Here is a 20,585-nt window from a genome sequence, read left to right as displayed (position 1 = left end):
TCACCCCCCTCGCACAGCCTCCTCCCTGACCCCTCCCCCCACTCAGCCCGACCCTCCCCTCACTTCATCCCTTTCGCGTCCTCTCCATCCATCTTCTACCCCCACTCCAGCCTCCCTCCCATTACTTCTCTGAGCCAAGGCCATGGCCCTCAACTCCCTAGATCCTTCCCCTCCCCCACCCTCCAACGTGTCCAATTCTACTCCAGCCACTCCCTCCCCCCTGACTTCCTCTCCCCCCACTGCGCCAGTCCTTTCCTCACCAAGCCCCCTCTCAACCTCGCAGCACGGTGCGGCAGCTTCTCGTCCCCTGACGCACTCTCCCAACTCCGTTTAGACCTCCTCCCCAACCCCTCACCCCCCACTCCAGCCTCCTCCCCGCCGTCCCCTCCTCAACTTCACCCCCTCGCACCGATCTCTCCTGACCCCGTGGCTGGGCTGGGGGGTATATGAGGCTGGGGGAGGTAGGAGCCGCAGGGTAGCTGGGGCAGCAGGGGCTGGGGAGGTGGCTGGGGCATATGGGGCTAGGGGTGGAGGGTAGCCAGAGCATCTTGGGCTGGGTACCGGTAGGTAACTGGAGAGGGTAGCTGGGGCTGTGGGGCATCAAGGTCTGGGAGGAAGCTAGATCATCAGGGACCGGAGAGGCGCAGCAAAATCTGTGGGCGTGGGGAGCAGCGGAGGTTGGAGGGAGGCAGAAAGAGCTGTGGGCAGGGGTGGGAGGCGGCGGCGGCTGGGGGTAGGGAGCATTGGGGCAAAAGGGGATGGAGTAAGAACATGAGGGCAACCGCTAGGAAGGGAAGCATGGGTGGATGGAGGTGGGGGGTTGTCATGTGCATCAGATGGTTCAATGAGAGGGACTTGGCACTGGTGCAGTGTGTGATTGTGTCATGCAGAGATGTTACGGCACTTACGCTGGGGTATCGCACTGTGATGTCATCCCCCGTTCTGTCTTGATGTCACTTTGAAACATGATCCCCGTTGCGTCACACCGGTTACATGGGGCATCAGGATATCACGCTGCAAGATCCTTATTGTGACGCTGACTTGGGAGAATAGCACTGAGAAGCCATCAAGAGGCCCACCTGTTGCATTGCGAGCTTTTCTTGAGCACGGCTCATGGAGGCATCCTCTCCATCAGAACAAGAGGTCATTCATGTCACACGACAATGGTTGCACCAACATGTCACATCAGGGAGTTGTCCCTGTTGGTGGGAGACTGTCCCTACTACATCTTGTCAATCACAATAGCCCTTGGATGCAGCATTCCTGTTGCATTACCACGTTTGTTCTGAAACATTATTTTGAGACTTCACCTCGGTATCATCAAGTTCACCTCAGCACGAGGCATGGAGATGACGTCCCGGAGCACTGTGACATGTCCTTGTGATGAGATGTGCATCCCAAGGGGAATTTGGTGCCAGTTAACATCCCACAAACTAGATTTGCTATATGTGGGATCACCACAATGAAATTGTGTCCGATGCCAGCAATGGTTATCTGGGCGGGAGATGGACCGGATGGCCTAATACGTCTTTTCCGTCATTAATTTTATGGACTTGCAGAGCAAAACTCACTGTGTGGAGGTTGCAAAATGAGTGAGATTCAGACATGCGCCTTTCCTCAATAGGAAATAGCCAGCAGCACTCTTTCCCCAAAACATCAAGGAATGTGCACAAGACAGGAGCAACAAGGAGCAGTTCTGTAATGGGCCAGCACTAAGAGATACACTTCACTTGGCCATGCAATGGCCAAAACTGGCTTGGAAAATCACCACTGTTATTAAAGCAATGAAATCTGAAGGGAAATCCTCCTCTTTCTCTTTGTCTCGCTTTCTTGTGAGAATAGTACTTGCCTTAGGTGTTTTCTGTGCTAGTGCTCTGGACATACACACAATCACCGTTGCACTTGAACAGCTTTGACAGGCCATGAAATCCACTACTGCGTGGAAGAATCCTGCATTTTTGAAAAATCATTGTTGCTGTATCTTTAATGGAATTCCTGGAATCTTGACTCTGGAATCAGGGAAGGGATGCTAGAGTCTTTTAAGACTGATTAGCCAGCAGCTGTGTTCATAAATGCTCTGCGAGGAGGGTCAGTTTCAGGCACAAGAAGCAGCGATTTGTGTAGAAAGAAGCTGCCAGGAGTCCTAATCCAGGTGGCCATCCAGTTTTGCAGGCAGCAGAGCCAACTTCAGCATCGTCTTGGGCACTGTGGGAATAATCTGAGATGACCACCATGAATTTTGGAAGGTGATGAGAACTATCAGCATCACAAATGACAGAAGCATCTACATTATCATGTCTAAGTACCATTCTTGACCGAGATGTATCCATTCATACCTTGAGCCATCTACATCAGTTTTTCTGACCCATGTAATGCTGTTGGTTTTTCTACTCCCTCTCAGACAGTAGGATTTAAAGCATCAGACAGCAGCTCTCTCTAACTTTAGAGAGAAATAATTTTACATTGCATACCATTAACAAGTCAGTTCAACCAAGAACTTATCCCTCTGCGTGGTCACTAACTACACATTTGAGTCTGATCTTGCTTCTTCACCCATTGCTTGGCTCTCCTGGACTTCCGTTACATGGTCTTTCAGATCCGAAAAATAATTATGGTATCGGCCATCTGTGTGCTCCAGCTTCATCCATGTCTATGTTAGGATGTAAGAATTGGCCGTTGGCTCTGCCTGCCATCTCTTTGATCCCTTCTCGGTCCACATACACCATTGTGATTTGATTTACTTTCATTATTACCATGTCTTCATGGTGATTTTCAGCACAGGCAGTTTCTATGTCCACTAATGTCCTGTTTCTACTTCAGCTTTGAGTCTTTCTTCATCCTCATTAACCAGAATATGTTCATAAGTATTAGTTTGGTAATGTTACTCCTCTTTTCCCCTAATGGTCTTTGATATAATGTATCCTCATTTATCCAGTGTTCTGACTGACATCTTTTCCAACCCCCATTTGTTAACCCAACAATATTACTTAGTAGAAACTTTCATCTTTGAAACATTTTGAACACATTTCCTTGTTAACCCTCTGTGAGCTGGTACAGTCAGTAACTAGATTGTCTCAGGAAATGGGAGACTACATTGAGTTATGTGCCCAGAGCTACAGAGTGAATGATTGTAGACCACACCTTGATCATCTTCATACAACCAAGGTTATTTACGGGAAGGATATCTTTTAAAATAGTCTTGTTCTTCATCATGCCCCATCAGTCCCCTGTTTCTGAGATATGGAGCCATCTTCCCAAGTGCAGAAAACATAGAAATGCCCAATCTCAGAACAGAGGCAGTCCTAAATCTTTTCACCCCTTTCCGTTTTATTATCTCAGAAACTCCTCCTTTTTCTTAGCACACACAGGTACGAGGCTATTTTTGCAAGAAGCCAAGATAGTCTCAAGAGGATTTTGTTGCTCTATAATCAGACACTAGGGGATGGTGAATTGCAATACACATTGCATGTTTCACTTGAGGCTAAAGGCATTCTCCTTGCATTGTGCCTACTAGACAAAGGAGCAGTAGTTCCAAGGTTGCTTCAGCTCTTGGCTCTCTCATGACAATACCCTGCTGCCTCCTAGGTCATCAGTTGTACAAAATCATCACCGTCATTTATTTCTACAAAATAACTGGCACTTCTACCAGATTTACACATTTTTAAGACTTGGAGGCATTAGGTCTAAGCCAGCAAGCTGATACCTGGCTGGATAGCTGGTGTGTGTGAGTGAGAATATGTATTTTGTCCCATTTAGAGTGGGGGAGGGAGGGTCTCCCATTTTGATTTCAACTGATCCTTTGCTTTCTTAACAAACTAAGCTACTGAAGTCCAGTCGTGCAAAGTACTGAATGGCCACAACTCTCATTGACTGAATGGATGTTGAGAATGCTCAGCGCTTCCCAGGATCAGGGCCATGATATGTATTAATTAAAATGCAGTAATGCCAGTTTGGGGACTGACACCACAGTTCTGTTCCACAGCTATGATGCTCTTAGTCAACATGATTGAGTCAGCTGATTACTCATTTGCTCCATTCCTAGACCTAACAAATATACAGCAATCCAGAAATAACAGGCGTTCTGGACTGTTACCTGGACTTCAGCGCATATCGCTGCTTGAACTTCTGACTGAACACTGTCTGCCGGAAAGCAGATGGCTACACTCACATCCACCTGTCCTATCCGTTATCCATCTTACCCTTGCTGCTTGCAACCATTGGATTCCCTCCCTGCCTGCTCAGCTGTTAATGCCATTCATGACCCTTCTGACACTTTTAAGTGCTTTGGAATGGGGGAAGATGGGAAGCACGTGGTCAGATCATTTCTGATTCTACCTCTGATACATTGCTCAGAGTTTAAGGAAGTGCCACATTCAAACCAAAGGGCCATATGCATTTAGAATAAAGTTTGTAGCAGGCTACAGTCTCCTCTCATGGCAATATAAATCCTAAGGACTTTGGTTCTCAAAAAAACTGGTGAGAAGATAGATACTAGTGATGGGAGGAAGAAGACGCACCCATGCACGCACTTAGGGATTCTGAAGGGAATGTGAAAAATAAAGGGCAAGGAAGGCTTGGGGGGGGGGGGGGGGGGCGTTCCTTGAGTACATCTGATCAGAAGCTCTTTTTACTTGTTTTTTAAACTAAGTGAATTGCATTTGGGGGCTGGAAATGTGTCCCATTATTAGGAAGCTGTTTCTCGTCCATAAAAACAACAAGGAGTTTGGTGGCACCTTAAAGACTAAGGTGCCACCAGACTCCTTGTTGTTTTTGTGGACACAGACTAACATGGCTCCCCCGTGATACTTTTTCTCATCCATGTTTGTTTCTTTTTGAAGGCCTCGGTCGGCAGGCAGAGTCCGAGGGTGGTTCCGTACCCAGCCCACAACCTATGTCCTGGAGAGCCTGGTCTTCAGACTGCAGCAGGTACCAACAGCTTGAGTGTGCTTATGTTTGTTTTTTCCCCACGCCGCTCTCATTTCTCCTCCATCTAATCTCTTCCCCCTGACCTTTTCTGGGTATGCACATGAACTTAAGCACACGTGTGCATGCGCGCATGCACGTGCGCACACATGATGGAGGGAAAGTCTATATGACAGCACTACATTGGCACAGCTGCATCGATGCAGCTGTGCCACTGTAGCGCGTGTGGTGAAGACACGCTATGCCGACAGAAGGGAGCTCTCCCATCGGCATAATTACTGGTGGAAGCTATGTTGGCAGAAGAGCATCTCCCGCTGACATAGCCCCGCTTAGGTCAATGTAACTTACGTCACTCGGGAATGTCTTTTTCACACCCCTGAGTGATGTAAGTTACATCAACTTAAGCAGTAGGGTAGACCAGCCCAGAGTCTCTCCATATTTTGTTGCTGTGGTCTGGGGTCAAGCGCGATTAATGGCCCACTTTCTAATCCCTGCAGTTGTGTCAATGGGCTCATCTGACCACCGATTCACCCTAGCTGAGATCCTGTCACAGAACTATGGTGTACGAGAAGAGAGAGAGGAGGAAGAAGATACGCATGAGAAAGAAAAGTCTTTAGAAGAGCTGGAAAAGAGTTTCAGTGCATCTCAGGTAAAGGCAGCAAGGGAGGGGAAGGGGAATTATCTGTTGGATTTCTTGTCTGTCTTGACAGAGAATTGAGATAAAATGTCTCCACCGGGACGACACTCAGGGAGATCGCCTGGCTGTGCACTATATTTAAGTCTCCTAAGCATAAGGCCTTGCTTTGTCATTTGGATGTGGGAGATCAGATTGCCCAAGGGACCAGTCATGAGCCCTGGAGCTCTCCACGGTCTGGGTTGCCAGTTCAAATCCAGTCTGCATCCCTGGCGACGAAAAGCTGTTGGCTGTCTGGGCCATGTGAAGTGAGTTGTTGCTGTGCCATCCACTTCATGATAGATGGGTGTCAGCTTCTCAAAAAACACTGGTGTATCTATTGCCTCCCTTGTGGGCAGTCAAGAGGCCAAGAATTCAGTAGGGTATGGAGTGTGAGCATCCTTCTCTGACAAAGACTGTACCTTCAGGTCAGGGTCAGTATACATATGGGACCTTTGTGCTTCCCTGTTCTCTGGATAAATACAGAGATCTAGTCTCCAGGGCTGTTAACTGGAACCTATTCACCAGCATGAAAAGCCAGTGTGAAAAAGCCACCCTTGAATCTGTTGCTTTGGGATCATTTCCCAGGTTTGTCCGCAGCTTGGGGAAGTACAGATTGTCATAGCCCTGTTAGTCAATACCTTTTGGTTTCCTGCATAATAGAGCAGCGCCAAAAACAGATCAGAGCCACCCTCCAGGGGAGCAGAGCTGCCCTGACTGCCTGTGCATATCTCTGTGTTTACTGCAGCTGGTGGTGTACTTGGGGGTTGTTCCATTCCTGATGAAGCTTTGTCCTCCTCTCGCTCAGAGCAGTGAAATGCCATTCGAGGAGCTGCTTGCACTTTACGGCTATGAGGCATCTGATCCGATCTCAGAGCAGGACAGCGAGAGCAATGACATCCCTCGCAACCTGCCGGACATGACCCTGGATAAGGTAAGGGCAACTTCGTGATCACGTGCTAGCTACTAGCAAGGGGATCGAGTAATGCACCCCAGGTTGGTGTAGGGTCTAGAACAGGAAGCATCTACTGGGTCCCTCATTCAGGGGTCTAGTATATTCAAGACACTTGAATTCCAGCAGGTGGAAATTGTCTAACCCACTGATCCCAAAGTGCAACAGGGAATGTCAACTGCAGAGGTAGTAACACATACAGGAAATTCAGAGGAGACTAAAGAAAGAGTAATTGTTACAAAGAGGAACAAACTACAAGCCCTATTTGGAATGTAGATCCCTCCTCTTCTGCGTGTGGTGTGAATCTAGGGAGATTTGCAGGAGGCCTCATCTCTGTCTGAAAACCTGTATCATCCTCTATTCCCAGGGAAGCCAGGAGTCCTGCCACTCTGCATAAGAGCCACTGAAAATTTATTCCCTGCCAGCCCCTCTGAAAGTCACCCACTCTGGATAGGCTCTGCAGAAAGTGCTCCTTACTCTTTCTCCCTGTAGCATCTCTAGGAAGCCACTCTCCTCTTGACTCTTCCAGTGGGCCCGTAAGGAAACAGTCTTTTGGGGGTGTAGGTAAGGAAGGTCTAAGAGAAGCGTCTATGGGGTACAGGAGATGCACGGAGGAAGGGATCTTGGCCAGGGATGGTTTACTCTAGGCCTCCCCTCCCTTTTTTTTTTAAATTTAAAAACATTTTTCACTTTCTTGTTGTTGTTAAAAGGAACAAATAGCGAAGGATTTGCTTTCAGGGGAAGAAGAGGAGGAGACGCAGTCTTCAGCCGATGACCTGACTCCGTCCGTCACGTCCCATGATGCGTCGGACCTTTTCCCAAACCAGCCTGGCTGTATGTGTCCCTGATTTCTAACGGACCTTTTGTACTTGGAGGTGGCTCAGGAGGAAAGGCCAATTTTTTAAATAATTTTTAAATTTTTGGTTACTGAAATTCCTGAAGTAGCAACTTTCGAGGTTGGTCCTGGGAGCTGGAGATAAACTCAGCCCTCCTAATGTTACTGCAAGGCACAGACAGAATTAGGCCCTAGTGATAAGGGGAGTTGAATTTTATAGTTCAAGGTGTGAACTGATCAGCTGTAGGGTCAGGAAGCAATTCTCTCCAGCTGCAGCTCATAGCCTCAGGGCAGTGAGGACTTCTGTTGCACACCCAATGTGGACTTTTGGGCAACTACACAACTGGTGAAGTGCATGGGATGTTGAGGTTTTTTACCTTCCTGAGAAATATTGCTGCCAGATGCTCCCTCCGCAGCATCCAGTCTCAGAGTAGTGAGACCACTGGTCTCATCTGGTATGACAGCAGGCAGAATTCCTGAGTAGAAGGACCAGTGATCTAATCTAGAAGACGGTGTTGCAGATTAGTGGAACCAATGGTCCAGTCTAGTATGGCAACTCTTATGTTCCTCGGACTTTAATTTTGGGGGTTTGTAGGGAGCCAAAGCAAGGGAGAACTCAGTGTGGAATGATTCCCTGGGATTCTACCCCTAATCCTGCAAAATTTGGGAGCCTTGGCTCTGCTGAATGATCACTGCTCATGTGGCAAGGATTTGGCTATTTTGCCTACAGAAGAGAATCTGGGTAAGTTGTTCTGAATAAACGGAGCAGGCTCAAAACAACTCCAGGATGGGAAATGAGGGAAGCAGAGAGAATCTAGAGGTATTGAGGCTGGGTGTTAGCCATCTTGTAACTGAACAAGTGACTTCTCTTTCTTCAAAGCAAACTTCCTGGCTGATGAAGACAAAGAGCCCTGCTCTTCTCCGTGTGCTTCCTCCTCAGCAGAGGATTCCGAAGAGGACTCCATCCCATCCAACGAGTGCAAGAAGGTAAGTGATCCGAGCCAACCGCACTTCCCTGGGGGGCTGATGCTCAGCATTCAAGTGTGAGAAAGCTGAGCAGCTCAAGAAAACCACGAGACCTAACCCCAGGTTGCCTTCTTGGGGAACTCAATGTCAGGCGCCTGTACTCTGGGTCTTACATTCTGTGCAAGGCCATGGCAGACGTATCTTAAAACATGCCCTGCGCAGCCTATATCCGAGATTATGCTCACAGCAAGGGGGATGCTGTACCTCAAAATGCAGAACTGCAGCTTGTAGCGTAGGAGAGGTGAGGTCTAGTGTTGCATGCCCAGGGTGGGTCTTTGGAGAACTATCTTGAGGAAGAGGAGAGTAGACTCCTCTTTGGACGCACAGCAAGCTGCATCTTCTCCTCTGCAACCTTAAGATGATGTAGAGTCTTGGTATAAATATTCAGCAGTGAGACCAGGCTTAAAATCAGAGGGTCAGCAAACTAATTGTTGAAAACCCCTTCATAATTGTTCTAACGAATAGGAGGGATCCCCCTAGAGCGGACATGGACAATGTGGTCCACCAGTGTGTGTAGTGAGGCAGGTTAAGTTCCGATCATCACCAGGTCACTGAGTTGATTCCAGTACAAGCACATAACACAGTCGCCTTGTGTTAATTCTCTTCTCTGTGATGGTTTTCAGGAGATCATGGTTGGACCTCAGTACCAGGCTGCTGTTCCTATCCTCCACTTAAACAGGCTCAGTGAAAAAGGTGAGAGCCCTTCCTTGCTCTGATTGTAACACTTGTGCTGCATCTTTTTCTGGATATGGAGTCCACTAATGTGAGCCGCTGACAGAGTATTGGCTGTGTCGCTGAGGTTTGTATTTCTAGATATGATGTCTGTATGTCTAACAATTCTCATTCCTCCCAACAGAAGTGGGGCTTTTAGGAAAATGGGGATGGATTAGTTGTCGCCAATGTGCGACAGTTCACAGCGTGATCCAGTATTTTACACAGGACTGTGCCTGGCCCTGAAAGAGCCAGCAATCTTGGCTGTTCGCAATGCAAACCCAGGTGCAGTTTGCTTTATGTGATCTGGCAGTTTGTAATCACTGCAAGGTTACAAGTAAGGTAGTGTACGAAGGCATCTTTCATTTTTGCAGTCTCTGATAGCATAATTTAATTGACTTTAAGGCCACAAAGGACCACTGTGGTGATCTAGTCAGATCTTTTGCACAATACAGGCCATAGAACTTCCCTGGGGTGGAACTAGAATGGAAGTGTTAGAAAAACATACAATTTTGATTTAAAAATTGCCAGTGATGGAGACTCAACCACAGTGATTAATTACCCTCACTGCTAAAAATTTGCTTCCGACTTCTACTCTGAATTTGTCTATCTTCAACTTCCAGCCATTGGTTCTTACAGACACCTGTGTTCTTTGAGAATTACATTTTCTCTCTGTTTCTGGCATTTCTCAGGACAGTGAAGTGCAGCAGAGTTAAGATTTTTCAGATTATTTTATTTTCCATAATTTTCAGTGTTTGGGTTTTTGTTAAAACTTTGACTTTAGAGGCTTTCTAACTGAGGTGGGTTTTGTTTTTAGAAAACTACAGTGTTCTCTTGATTTTGTTCCTGAACAGCTGTGTTAGATTGTTTTCATGGTTAATTCCAAGTGAACACAGTTTCTAACCTGAGAATTTACTTGCTCTGCCTCCCTCCCTCCCCCCACCCCGAATGTTTTACAAATAATCACCAACGGAAGCTTATTGTGGGTTCAGAAGTTGGACACAGAGACTGGATCCTGCTCCTCCCCTTCCATTGGTCTTATATTTGAATCTCTATGTCTGCCAAATTCTTTGTTTTATTTGCCTCAAAACTTCCTTGAAAAATCCTGATATCAAGCATGTGAAATTTCTGATGGATTGGTCTGAGTTTGGCAAAGTTGGAAATGTGAGTCTCAGACATGGCCAAAGAAAAGTTAATGTCTCAAAGTGATATTTTATTTGTATTTCACAAACCGGCAAGTGATACCATTTATCTATACATTTTCATATAGAATCACCGGTGCTGATCACAACTGCCAGTTAGATAGGATCTCTCAGAAGCAGAGAAATGGTTTGGTTTTCAGATTGTGTCCAATCATTTATTAGCTCAAGACTCTGCACCCGTTAGTTGGAACTGAGATGCAGTCTGCTAGCGGGGAGCCTGCTTTCTAGAAATGACTCACTTCCTCCCTCATTCTCTATGCCAGGCTGCATCTGGGCAAGTTCGTTTAAAGGGTTCACTTCCTACTAGTTTTAAGCTCAAATTTAGGACTCTATCCTACAAGGCACTGGGTGCCCTTAACTCCTACTGAAGTTAATGGGAGCTGAGGGTGCTCCGCACCATAGATCTTGGGTCACATTCTCGATTGTCCTGCGCCATATGCTTCATGTGAACACCAATGCAAAGTGAATGCAAAATGCAACCACATCAGAACCACACTTTCTCTGCACTCACTTTGCTCTGGTGTAAATGAATGTGCCAGGTGAAGGGCCAAGGAGAATCAAGCCCCTTGTCTTGAAAAACAAACAAACAAATAAATAAACAAAAAGTATATTAGGTGCCAGTAGTTACCAAGCTTTATACCTGAATAGAAATGTTTCCGTGCCTGTTGTTTTAGTTCATTGCAAGTATTTGTTTTCTGTTTGCTTTGTTTTCATTTAAACAGCTTCCCACACTGCTGTGAACCTATAACTGGTTAAAAGATAGGAAACAAAGGATAGGAATAAATGGTCAGTTTTCAGAAATGACAGAGGTAAATAGTGATGTCTCCTAGGGGTCTGTACTGGGCCCAGTCCTATTCGATATATTAGTAAATAATCTGGTAAAAGGTGTAAACAATGAGGTGGCAAAATTTGCAGATGATACAAAATTGCTCAAGATAGTTAAGTCCCAGGCAGGCTGCAAAGAGCTACAAAAGGATCTGTCAAACTGGGTGACTGGGCAACAGAATGCCAGATGAAATTCAGTGCGGATAAATGCAAAGTAATACACATTGGAAAAACGTATCCCCAACTATACATATAAAAGGATGGGGTCTAAATTGGTTGTTACCACTCAGGAAAGAGACCTTAGAGTCAATGTGGATAGTTCTCTGAAAACATCCACTCAGTGTGCAGCAGCAGTCAAAAAAAAAACCAGAATGCTGGGGGCTCATTAAGAAAGGGATAGATAATAAGAGAAAATATCATACTGCCTCTGTATAAATCCAAGATACGCCCACATCTTGAATACTTCATGCAGATGTGGTCGCCCCATCTCAAAAAAGGTATATTGGAATTGGAAAAGGCTCAGAAAAGGGCAACAGAAATTATTAAGGGTATGGAACGGCTGCTGTATGAGGAGAGATTAATAAGACTGGGACTTTTCAGTTTGGAAAAGAAACGATTAAGGGGGGTATGATAGAGGTCTATAAAATCATGACTGGTGTAGAGGAAGTAAATAAGGAAGTGTTATTTATGCCTTCTCATAACACAAGAACTAGGGATCACCCAATGAAATTAATAGGCAGCAGGTTTTAAACAAACAAAAGGAAGTATTTCTTCACACAACTCACAGTCAATCTGTGGAACTCCTTGCCAGAGGAGGTTGTGAAGGCCAAGACTAAAACAGGGTTTAAAAAAGAACTAGATAAGTTCATGGAGTATAGGTCCATCAATGGGTATTAGCCAGGATGGGCAGGGATGGTGTCCCTAGCCTCTATTTGCCAGAAGCTGGGAATGGGGGACAGGGGATGGATCACTTGAAGATTACCTGTTCTGTTCATTCCCTCTGGGGCAGCTGGCACTGGTCACTGTTGGACGACAGGATACTGGGCTAGATGGACCTCTAGGGTGACCCAGTATGGCCACTCTTATGTTCTTAGAGCACAATACACATCCGTGTGCTAATGTGTGAAAGTGGGAGCAGCTAGAGGGATGCCTAGGCTAGAATTTGACAGAAACAGTGGTTGCTTAAAGCTACCTTTGCCCTCCCATTCCTATGCCCCGTCCAGGAAGGGGCACTGCAGAATCTGGCCTTATAAAACCACATGCATCAATTGGCATGTTCTCTAATAAGCCTAGAGAAGTCTTGAGCATCAAAAAGTCTCCCTAGCCACCCCTTCAGGAAAAGCCTGAGCAAACAGAGTCCTTCACTGTGCTCTGACTGCCAGCAGTCTTGGGCTAATCAGACTAAAGGGGGAATCTGGGATCAGCAGCTCTATACTCTCCAGATCCGGGAGAGAAAACACCCTGGCTCCAAATCTAAGGACTCGCAGCTTGAGCGTCCCATCTAACCATAACTGCTGGGTTGGAGCCAGAGACTTCCCCTCTGATCCATCCACAGCCCACCTCTTGAAAGCAAGGGTGCTCTCTGATTGACCAGCTCATTTCAGACATGCCCTGATGTTCCCATTAGCCTATGAGAATGAAGATCAGCTGCTGTGGGACCCAAATATCCTCCCTGAGAGGGAGGTGGAAGAGTTCTTGTACCGAGCAGTTAAGCGGAGGTGGGATGAGGTCTCCAGTGCCAATCTGCCAGAAGGAGAGATGGTGAAGGACAATGAGCAGGTGAGTCTGGGAGCCAGGGCTTTGTGCAGTCACCAGATTCTCTGTTGTCTCGTGTTGTAGACAGAAGTCAAGTAGCACTGGCCATGGGGGCAGGAAGTGTCAGGAGGGAGTTTCAGAATTGATTGCTTGTTTGTTTCAGAGGGGAGGGAGCGGATCTCACAAAGACCTTCTTTCTAGCTGATATATCTCCCCCTGGGGCCCATCACTGCTGCTCCATGGATCAGACAGAGGGAACCTTTCTTGCTGAGCCTGCTGCTTTCTGCTGCATCCTGCTGGGTTGAGGAGCAAAAGGAGTGCTCAGGACTTGCCTCTAACACTCTGTGTTGGTTGTTACCATTTGCTGAGCCAGCCCATTCGGACTAGTATTTTAATTACAGCTGAGGACACATGCACACGTACTGTGTCTAGGCTTCTCCCAGGATAGCCCCATGCTTTATGATTTAGAGCCTCGAACTGTGGAGCAATCCTTGCTGACGGTCGAAGTGGGGTGGTGTAGATAGGTGGATCCAGAAGAGAACATGCTGTCTGTGCAGATGCAGTGAGCCACAGCTGAGCTGGTCAGTGCATGTCCTGTGCATGTAATCAGCAGTTCTTTGTTACATTGCACAGGCTCTGTATGAACTGGTTAAATGTAACTTCAATGCAGAAGAGGCACTGCGGAGATTACGATTCAACGTGAAGGTCATAAGAGGTGAGAGTTCCAAGTGTTTAGATCCTCTTGCATGCTGTATCCCAAATGTCCGGATTCCTTCCGCAACTCCAGCAGTCCCTGAATGTGTCTGTCTGTCTGTCTCGCAGTAACTCTAGGGTTCTGTGGAACTCCTAACATCCTGTTTCTTTGTGCTGCAGATGAGCTTTGTGCCTGGAGTGAGGAAGAATGCCGAAACTTTGAACATGGGTTTAGAGTCCACGGGAAAAACTTCCATCTTATACAAGCTAACAAGGTAAAGAGTCATGTTTTTGTGTCATAGACTGCGAGGAGCTGCAGGAGTGAATGTTAATGCTGGGAACATATGCTAAACCTTACTTAGTCTGGGGAAATTAGGACTGCTAACAATTCTACTCCCAACTGATTTGCTGTCTGGCCGTTGTCGAGTGCATGGGTCCAGTGCATGTAATCAGCACTGTTCACTGCTTGATTTCTCCCGTCTACTCTACAGGGAAAACAATACTGACTTCCAGTAGAGATTGCAAGGCTTAATTTATTAATAATTAGCACTGGCTAGCTGATGATCTCAAAGTGCTTTGCAAACGCTCTTCACCCTCGCGATGTTTCTGGGGGTCAGTCATTGCAGGGTATGGGTTGTTTGTAGAGTTCAGTGGGATCCTTTGGGATGAATGTGGAACCATGTAGCCCAATGAATAGGGCACAAGACTGAGAGTGAAGAGATTCCAGTCCCTGCCACTGACTCACTGTGCGACTTGGGTCAAGTCACTTGAATGAACTTTGTTTTCCCCATCTACAAAGTGGGGTGATGGTACTGACTCTTCGTAAAGCCCTCGGGGCTCTGACTAATCATTGCCTGCAGGTCCGCACCCGCTCGGTGGGAGAGTGCGTGGAGTACTATTACATGTGGAAGAAGTCGGAGCGCTACGACTACTTCACCCAGCAGACTCGCTTCGGAAGGAAGAAGTATGTCCTCCACCCTGGAGCCACGTGCGTGGAATATTCTCAGACTAAGATTAGTAAATGTTACTTCCCAGCGAGGCTCCCTGTCTTGTCCCACTCCCTGCTTCAGGGACCTTGATCTTAACATAGCATTCCCCGCCATAAACCGCATGAGATGGAAGGTCTTCTAGTCAGGAGGGTCCTGGGAGGCGGCAGGCCAACAGAGACACATACAGAGGGTAGCCACTGTCCCTCCACAAAGGAAAGCAGCCATTTGCCAGTAGCGCTGGGTGGGCATTTTTCCAGAAAATATTTTTTGTTGGAAAACAACTAATCATAACTGAAACTTAGTGGGATGCTGGGGCCAGTGTCTCCATTCGAAAAATGGGAGGGGAGGGCGTTTCAAAATTGTTGAAAGGTCCCGTTTTGACGTTTGTTTATTTTTTAACCAAAAAATTCTGGCTTTGTTTGAAATGTTTTTTTTTTTTTGGATAGAACTATAAGCTCATTATAATAGAAACCATTGAAAATGTCAAAACAAAACTTTGGACCCAAGCCCCAAAATTTCCCAGCTTGTTGGTTAGCAATGTTTTTGAGATGTTGACCTTTTGTCCCACATTGGGATAAGAAAAAATTTCAGAATCTTGACAGTTTTCCAGGACCAGAAAGCCATTTCCCACCCAGCTCTGTCTGCCAGCATGTTGAAGCTGCAGCAGGCCATGACAGCAGTTCTGTGCAGTGGCCAGCTCACTGGGGAGAGTGTTTTCCCATTGAGTTCACTGTGGGAGGCAGAAAAAAGTCTGTTGGTCTCTGGGATTGCAGAGTTCAGCAAGTGTTGGAACCTGAGAGAGTCCAATTTTGATTTCACATGCACTGGTTTAACTCCACTGGTTTCAGGGGGTTGCACCCCTGCAGGAACAGAAGGGGCCCCGCAGACCTTGAGGGAAAGGATGTTTTCTGAACAGCAAGCCTGTTGCTGATTGCTCCCTGCGGATCGTGCTGAGAACATCCACGTTACCTCCTGCATTGTCCCTTGGCAGTGTGTTAGGGAGAGTTGTTGATTTCCCCCACCTGCTTAACCCCACGGAGTTAATGGTCACAGCGTCATCTCTCCCCCTGCAGGGATTACATTTATAACGACTTGGACGGGGCTGAGGCGGAAAATGCCACCCGCTCTCGGAACTCCCCACCGATTCCCTCTGCCACCAGCTGCCTGGACTCTCACTTCAATCAAGATCACCTGGCAATTGAGAGTGCAGGTAACTCCTTTGCCTTCCTCTAGTGCCAGAGCTGGCGGATGGAGGCCTCTCCTTCCCACTGCTCTGGGGTACGAAGCTTCCGTTTATCGTTCTCTCATGACGTCACATGGCATATTTACAGGTGTGCGCCTGTTATCTCAGCTTCTTAAGTTCTACTGGTTGGAACCAGGTCCTGGGAAAACCATTGAGCAGACACCAGCACAGCAGGAAAGAGCTCAGTGCTAAGGGAGGGGCCTTGTCTTTTGCTAAATCATCCCACCCCACTGTCAGAGCATGAGGTTGAGAAACCGCTTTGAGGAGTTTAGCACTAAGGGTGAGCTCTGGGGAGAATGGAAAGGAGTGGGGAATAATCTGCCTCTCTTACCATCTCCTAACAAACCTGGGGCTTTGCGTATCCACATCTGTGGGAAAACACCCTGGTGTGTGTTTAGGGGTGGGGGTTCCCAGCATCAGGCGCATCTTGGAGAGTCACATCACAGAATCATCTGAATTTCCATAGAAGCACTGATGCCCCCCCCCACCCAAATGAACTGTCTTCCTCGCCTCCCCACATGCATTCCACACATGGGAACTACATAAGATCGGCCATACTGGGTCATACCAAAGGTCCATCCAGCCCAGTATCCTGTCTGCCCTCAGTGGCCAATGCCAGGTGCCCCAGAGGGAATGAACAGAACAGGTGATCATCAAGTGATCCATCCCCTGTCGCCCATTCCCAGCTTCTGGCAAACAGTTTATCACTGTTATTACGACTGTGATGGATCTCGGCCAATACCATGAAGGAGCAAGTGATCATGGCCACGTACAGTCTAACTAGATAGTTCTGGTCAGAGGATGTGAATAAGACCCTGTACAGTGTTATCTGTATGTGTGTACAATGGACTCACTCTAGCTTTCTCTCACCTGCTCTCCTCACCCTGTCTCTCTGTTCCTCCTCCGCCCCTTGTGCCATGCAGAGCCTCTGAGCGTGGAGAGTGCAGCCTGCAGCTTGGGCAGCATGAGCGAATCGGGCCAGGGTTATGAGTGCAGCACTCCCTCAGAGACAAACTGTTCCTTTGACCCTGCGGAGGACACATCCTCAGGCGGCATCTCAGCCACTTGCACGCGGCATCCAGTTAACCCCTCGGAAATGGGGCTTTACCAGCTGCCATCGGCAGGACCGGGCCTGGCAGACAAGCAGGAGACATTGCAGAGCTCCGGCAAGACGATAACTATGGACTTCACTCTCCCCGGAGAAATTAACGAGGGGTTGCCTTTAATTTCTGGCCGTGTGGATTTGGACAGGGACCCAGAGGCACTGGTGTCCCCTGCTCAAGTGTCCTTATCGGTCACAGATTTTGGCATCATCGGCATTGGAGATGTAAATAGTTTCCTGGCTGCTCACCAGGCCTGCCCGGGGCCCGTGGCTCGGTCAGAGCCTTTGTCACAGTGAGAATTTCCAGTCTTGATCTTGTCACAGACCGAGCTACGACTTTGACCCGACTGAGTGAATTCCCTGGGCTTCCGTGTTCCATGGGGCCAGTTTGGAGCTGTTGGTCAGAATCTGTCTTTCCATCCTCCTTGATGTTTTGGCGTCTGTCCTTCCAAGGCTACAGTGCAACCAGACACCTTTCTGTTTTCGTGCTGTCTGACACACCTGCGCGAAGCTGATGGGAGGTTTTAGTCGGGGGATGAGTCCATGAGCCCAGGCCCCCCAGTGTCAACACAGGCAGCACCATGCCGTTCAGACAGCCTCTGGCCTGAAGATGATGGATGTGTCCTGTGACACCAACAGAGGGCGCTTTCTCTAGGGCAGGCCGGTTGCACAGTGGGATGTTATTGAGGATGAGGACGTGTCGTGGGCACTTTGGGGGCTGGGACGGAGGATGTAATCGGAGGTACATGTGCGTAGTTAAAGGGACATGAAGCACAGTCAGTCCAGGCTGGAGGGGCCGTCTGGATGCAGAGATGGGCATACTTGTGCCGAAGGAGGGGGTGGATGGGTGTGGCCATTCCCCTTCACTTTTTGTGTTGCAATAGAAGTAATTCTCTCACCTTTTCTTTTCTAACAGCTGTAGCGTGCCTGTTGATTTGTTTATCTGGGGGCAGGCATGTGTGTTGAGACTGTGGTCAGCCCTAGAGCGCCATCAGCGTCCATCTATCTTCTCTGCTGCCGGGTCCAGATGAGAAACAGCCTGTCCCATCCCCTCCCAGACCTCTGGCTACAGCCTCATCTCTTGGAAAGTAACGTTTAGGGAGGGCAGCCTGTCTGCACATTGTCCTGCTCTCCTTCCCTTCCCAACACTTAACCGTTGGTTGTGCTGCTCCGTGGAGAACCTGAATCCAGGGATGAGGCTGCACTGGTGGTAGCGGGAGTTTCTAGTCAGGCTGGCAGTGGGCGACATGATCTGTAAAATCCTTGCTTGCATTGCAAATGGGTTAAATCCGAATGAGCTGCCTGCAGAACTGCCTACCTGGTTCCAAACTCATCGATCGGCTGGGGGAAAAGGGTAGGTAGTGATCAATGAGTTGGATCTTGGGACTTAATTAGAATTCTACAGAAATTGAAATCGAAGCTTGTGGGCTGCCTCTGAGCACATGGTATATGTGCCCAAGAGGTCTGCGCAGCAGCCCACCTATCCTGTGCTAAGCACATGGCCCACACCAGTGCCAGGCAGGTACATCAAACCTGGGCACGCCCCTTGTATCCTGTGCAAGCACAAGGTGCGTAGCTGTGTGCCTGAAAGGAGACCTTTCAGCCCTAGTGGCCCATGCGAGCATATGACACTCACTCCTGGCAGGACAGCTTGTCTGCCCTGAGCATCTCCTTTGCCAGCCTGTGTGAGCACATGGCACACAGCCCTGGCTAGCTGATGCATCAGCCCTCTGGGGCATCAGCCCTGGTATTCAAAACTGTAATATAAAGAAACTCTCTATTTTGTAAGCGAAAGGAATGTGTTTACCCTTGTGAGGGACATGCCTGAGATGACCGAGATGGGGTCCGAGGGCGGCAGGGACATTAGCCGCTGCGGAGAGTGCCAAACGAGACAGGGCTGTCTGCGGATTGCAGGAGCCCGATACCTCTCAGCTGCTCTGGCGCTATCCGGATTCGGGGGTTGTCACTGGCTGAATTTTCCCCACTCCTCCGGGAGCACGCGCACACCCATGGGTGTGTGTATGCTTACAGCGGTGTGTAGAGTACACACACTGCACACCCAGCTAGCGCTGCGGTATGTGGCAGTGTAGACAGCGAGGCACGGCTGAGGGAAGCAGTGTAGAGTGCCAGACACGCCTCAGCCCCCATCATATATCCCCTACGCAGCTGTCTAGCCACCCAGACAGCACCTCCCCTGTCTATGCTACTCTTACCAGTGTAGCATCCTGCTGCCGGAGCTTTTCCTCACCACGGTGAAAGGCGCTGGCAGTTCCCACACACTGGAGCCTTTCACTGCGGCATGTGGCTACGTATGCAGTGCCTGGATACAGTCACATGCACACCTTTCCCTCGGACTGCCGGCCATTCGGGACTCCAGTGACAAATACCCTTCATCCAGTTGCTTTCCTGTTTTTTTAAAGATCTGCCTTCAGGCCACCACCCTGAAGCTAGTTCTGCTGCTGCTGATTTGAAATGACATGATCAGCCATTGTGGGCTGGGTCCATGTTCACCTGTGCACTGTGAGCGTGAAGAGGGTGGAAAGTGCTGTGGTCACAATGCATTTTACACCCTCTTTGCACTGGGGTGTGGGGGAAGGGGGTGGCTCCCCGAGGCACTTGGTGAGGGAGGAGCAGGCCCTGTCTCACATCGCCCAAACCCCAGATTTGTTTCATTCACTCTGTCAGGGACCCTCCCCCTGGCCGGCTCAGCTGAGGTGGTAAACTCCAAAGTACGGCTGCCTTGACCACGCAGTCAGTTTGTGAGACAGAGGCGCTAACTCCGAGGGGGGGAGGTCTCCCCACTCACCGCTCCCTCCTGCTGGAGATGGGACACAAATGTGAGCTGCCTGCCCCTGGCCCAAGGCCCTCAAGGGGCCTTTCCTTTCTGAAAGGAGAAGGAGTGAGTAGGGGGAAGGTGTGGGGAATCTCTGAGGCTTTTCCAGGGAGTGGGGAGCTCCCAACACCCCTCCAATAGCCAGGTACGTTGGAGGAAATCGAGAACTTTTTTTTCTTTCGTTTGTTTCATTTTTGAGTCCTAATGAGGAGTGTGTGTGTGGGCGGGGAAATGTCTCTTATTTATATTCTTCAATGTTGTTTACAGATTCGAGCGGGGGCTTAAGGTGATTGCAGCGCGTTTTCCTCACGCCCTGTCCGGGGAGGGATGGAAAAGGCCGGGGAGAGGGAGTCAGTTTTTTGGTTTGGTTTTTCTCACGAAGCACATTTACTTTGAGCCTCCCCCAATGCCGGACTCTTCCCCTCCCCCCAGAGGCCCCGCACTGTGAAGTGATACTGCCTTGAAAACCCCTCGCCGTTATTTATTTAATTAAAAAATCAGATTTGAAAACGAACAGGAAGCTCGTCTTGTTTTCTGAGGCATTGGGCTGTCACAGCCCTTTGGGCACCAGTAGCAAAAAGGGGGATGAGCTGTCAGCGAGAGGGGCTGTTGGCTTTTATTCACTGCTCTGCGCTAGTGAGAGTGGCAACGCATCTCCCCAGGCCAGCGCTCGTGTTACCAGGAGATGAGCTCCGTGCGTGTGGCTCCCTGGAAATATTAGGCAGAGCAGTGGCTTTGTTTGCTCGGGATTTAATGCTTTTCAGGGCACATTGACAGTTAATCTTAACAGGCTGCAGCTGTGGGTGCTCTGTTCCCCGGGTTG

General features: G+C 48.5%; 1 protein-coding gene across 6 annotated transcripts; it reads left to right on the top strand.

Annotated features, from left to right (window-relative positions):
• Nucleotides 1-4,836: 4,836 nt before the first annotated feature.
• On the top strand, nt 4,837-20,276 carry MIER2 (MIER family member 2). 6 transcript variants are annotated; one of them, XR_004373839.2, is made up of 13 exons: nt 4,844-4,926; nt 5,421-5,572; nt 6,345-6,530; nt 7,259-7,382; nt 8,264-8,370; nt 9,033-9,102; nt 12,775-12,926; nt 13,536-13,617; nt 13,776-13,870; nt 14,456-14,583; nt 15,658-15,794; nt 16,751-18,283; nt 20,030-20,276. XR_004373839.2 is itself a non-coding variant. In XM_075070894.1 (12 exons), exons 3-12 carry the CDS (start codon nt 6,414-6,416, stop codon nt 17,224-17,226), a joined length of 1,464 nt encoding a protein of 487 aa, XP_074926995.1. In that variant the 5' UTR covers nt 4,837-4,926; nt 5,421-5,572; nt 6,410-6,413; the 3' UTR covers nt 17,227-20,276. The 6 variants fall into 6 exon arrangements, 5 of the variants coding, with proteins under 5 accessions (XP_074926995.1, XP_032637277.2, XP_032637480.2 ...); XM_075070894.1 differs by having other exon boundaries at nt 4,837-4,926; nt 6,410-6,530; nt 14,456-14,559; nt 16,751-20,276; XM_032781386.2 differs by lacking the exon at nt 20,030-20,276 and having other exon boundaries at nt 4,842-4,926; nt 16,751-19,146.
• Nucleotides 20,277-20,585: the final 309 nt, after the last annotated feature.

This window comes from Chelonoidis abingdonii, chromosome 11, assembly GCF_003597395.2.
Source record: "Chelonoidis abingdonii isolate Lonesome George chromosome 11, CheloAbing_2.0, whole genome shotgun sequence".
NCBI classification, from domain to species: Eukaryota; Metazoa; Chordata; order Testudines; family Testudinidae; genus Chelonoidis; species Chelonoidis abingdonii.
The sequence above is the reverse complement of the archived record's forward strand: the minus strand, read 5'-3'. Positions and strand labels throughout refer to the sequence as shown.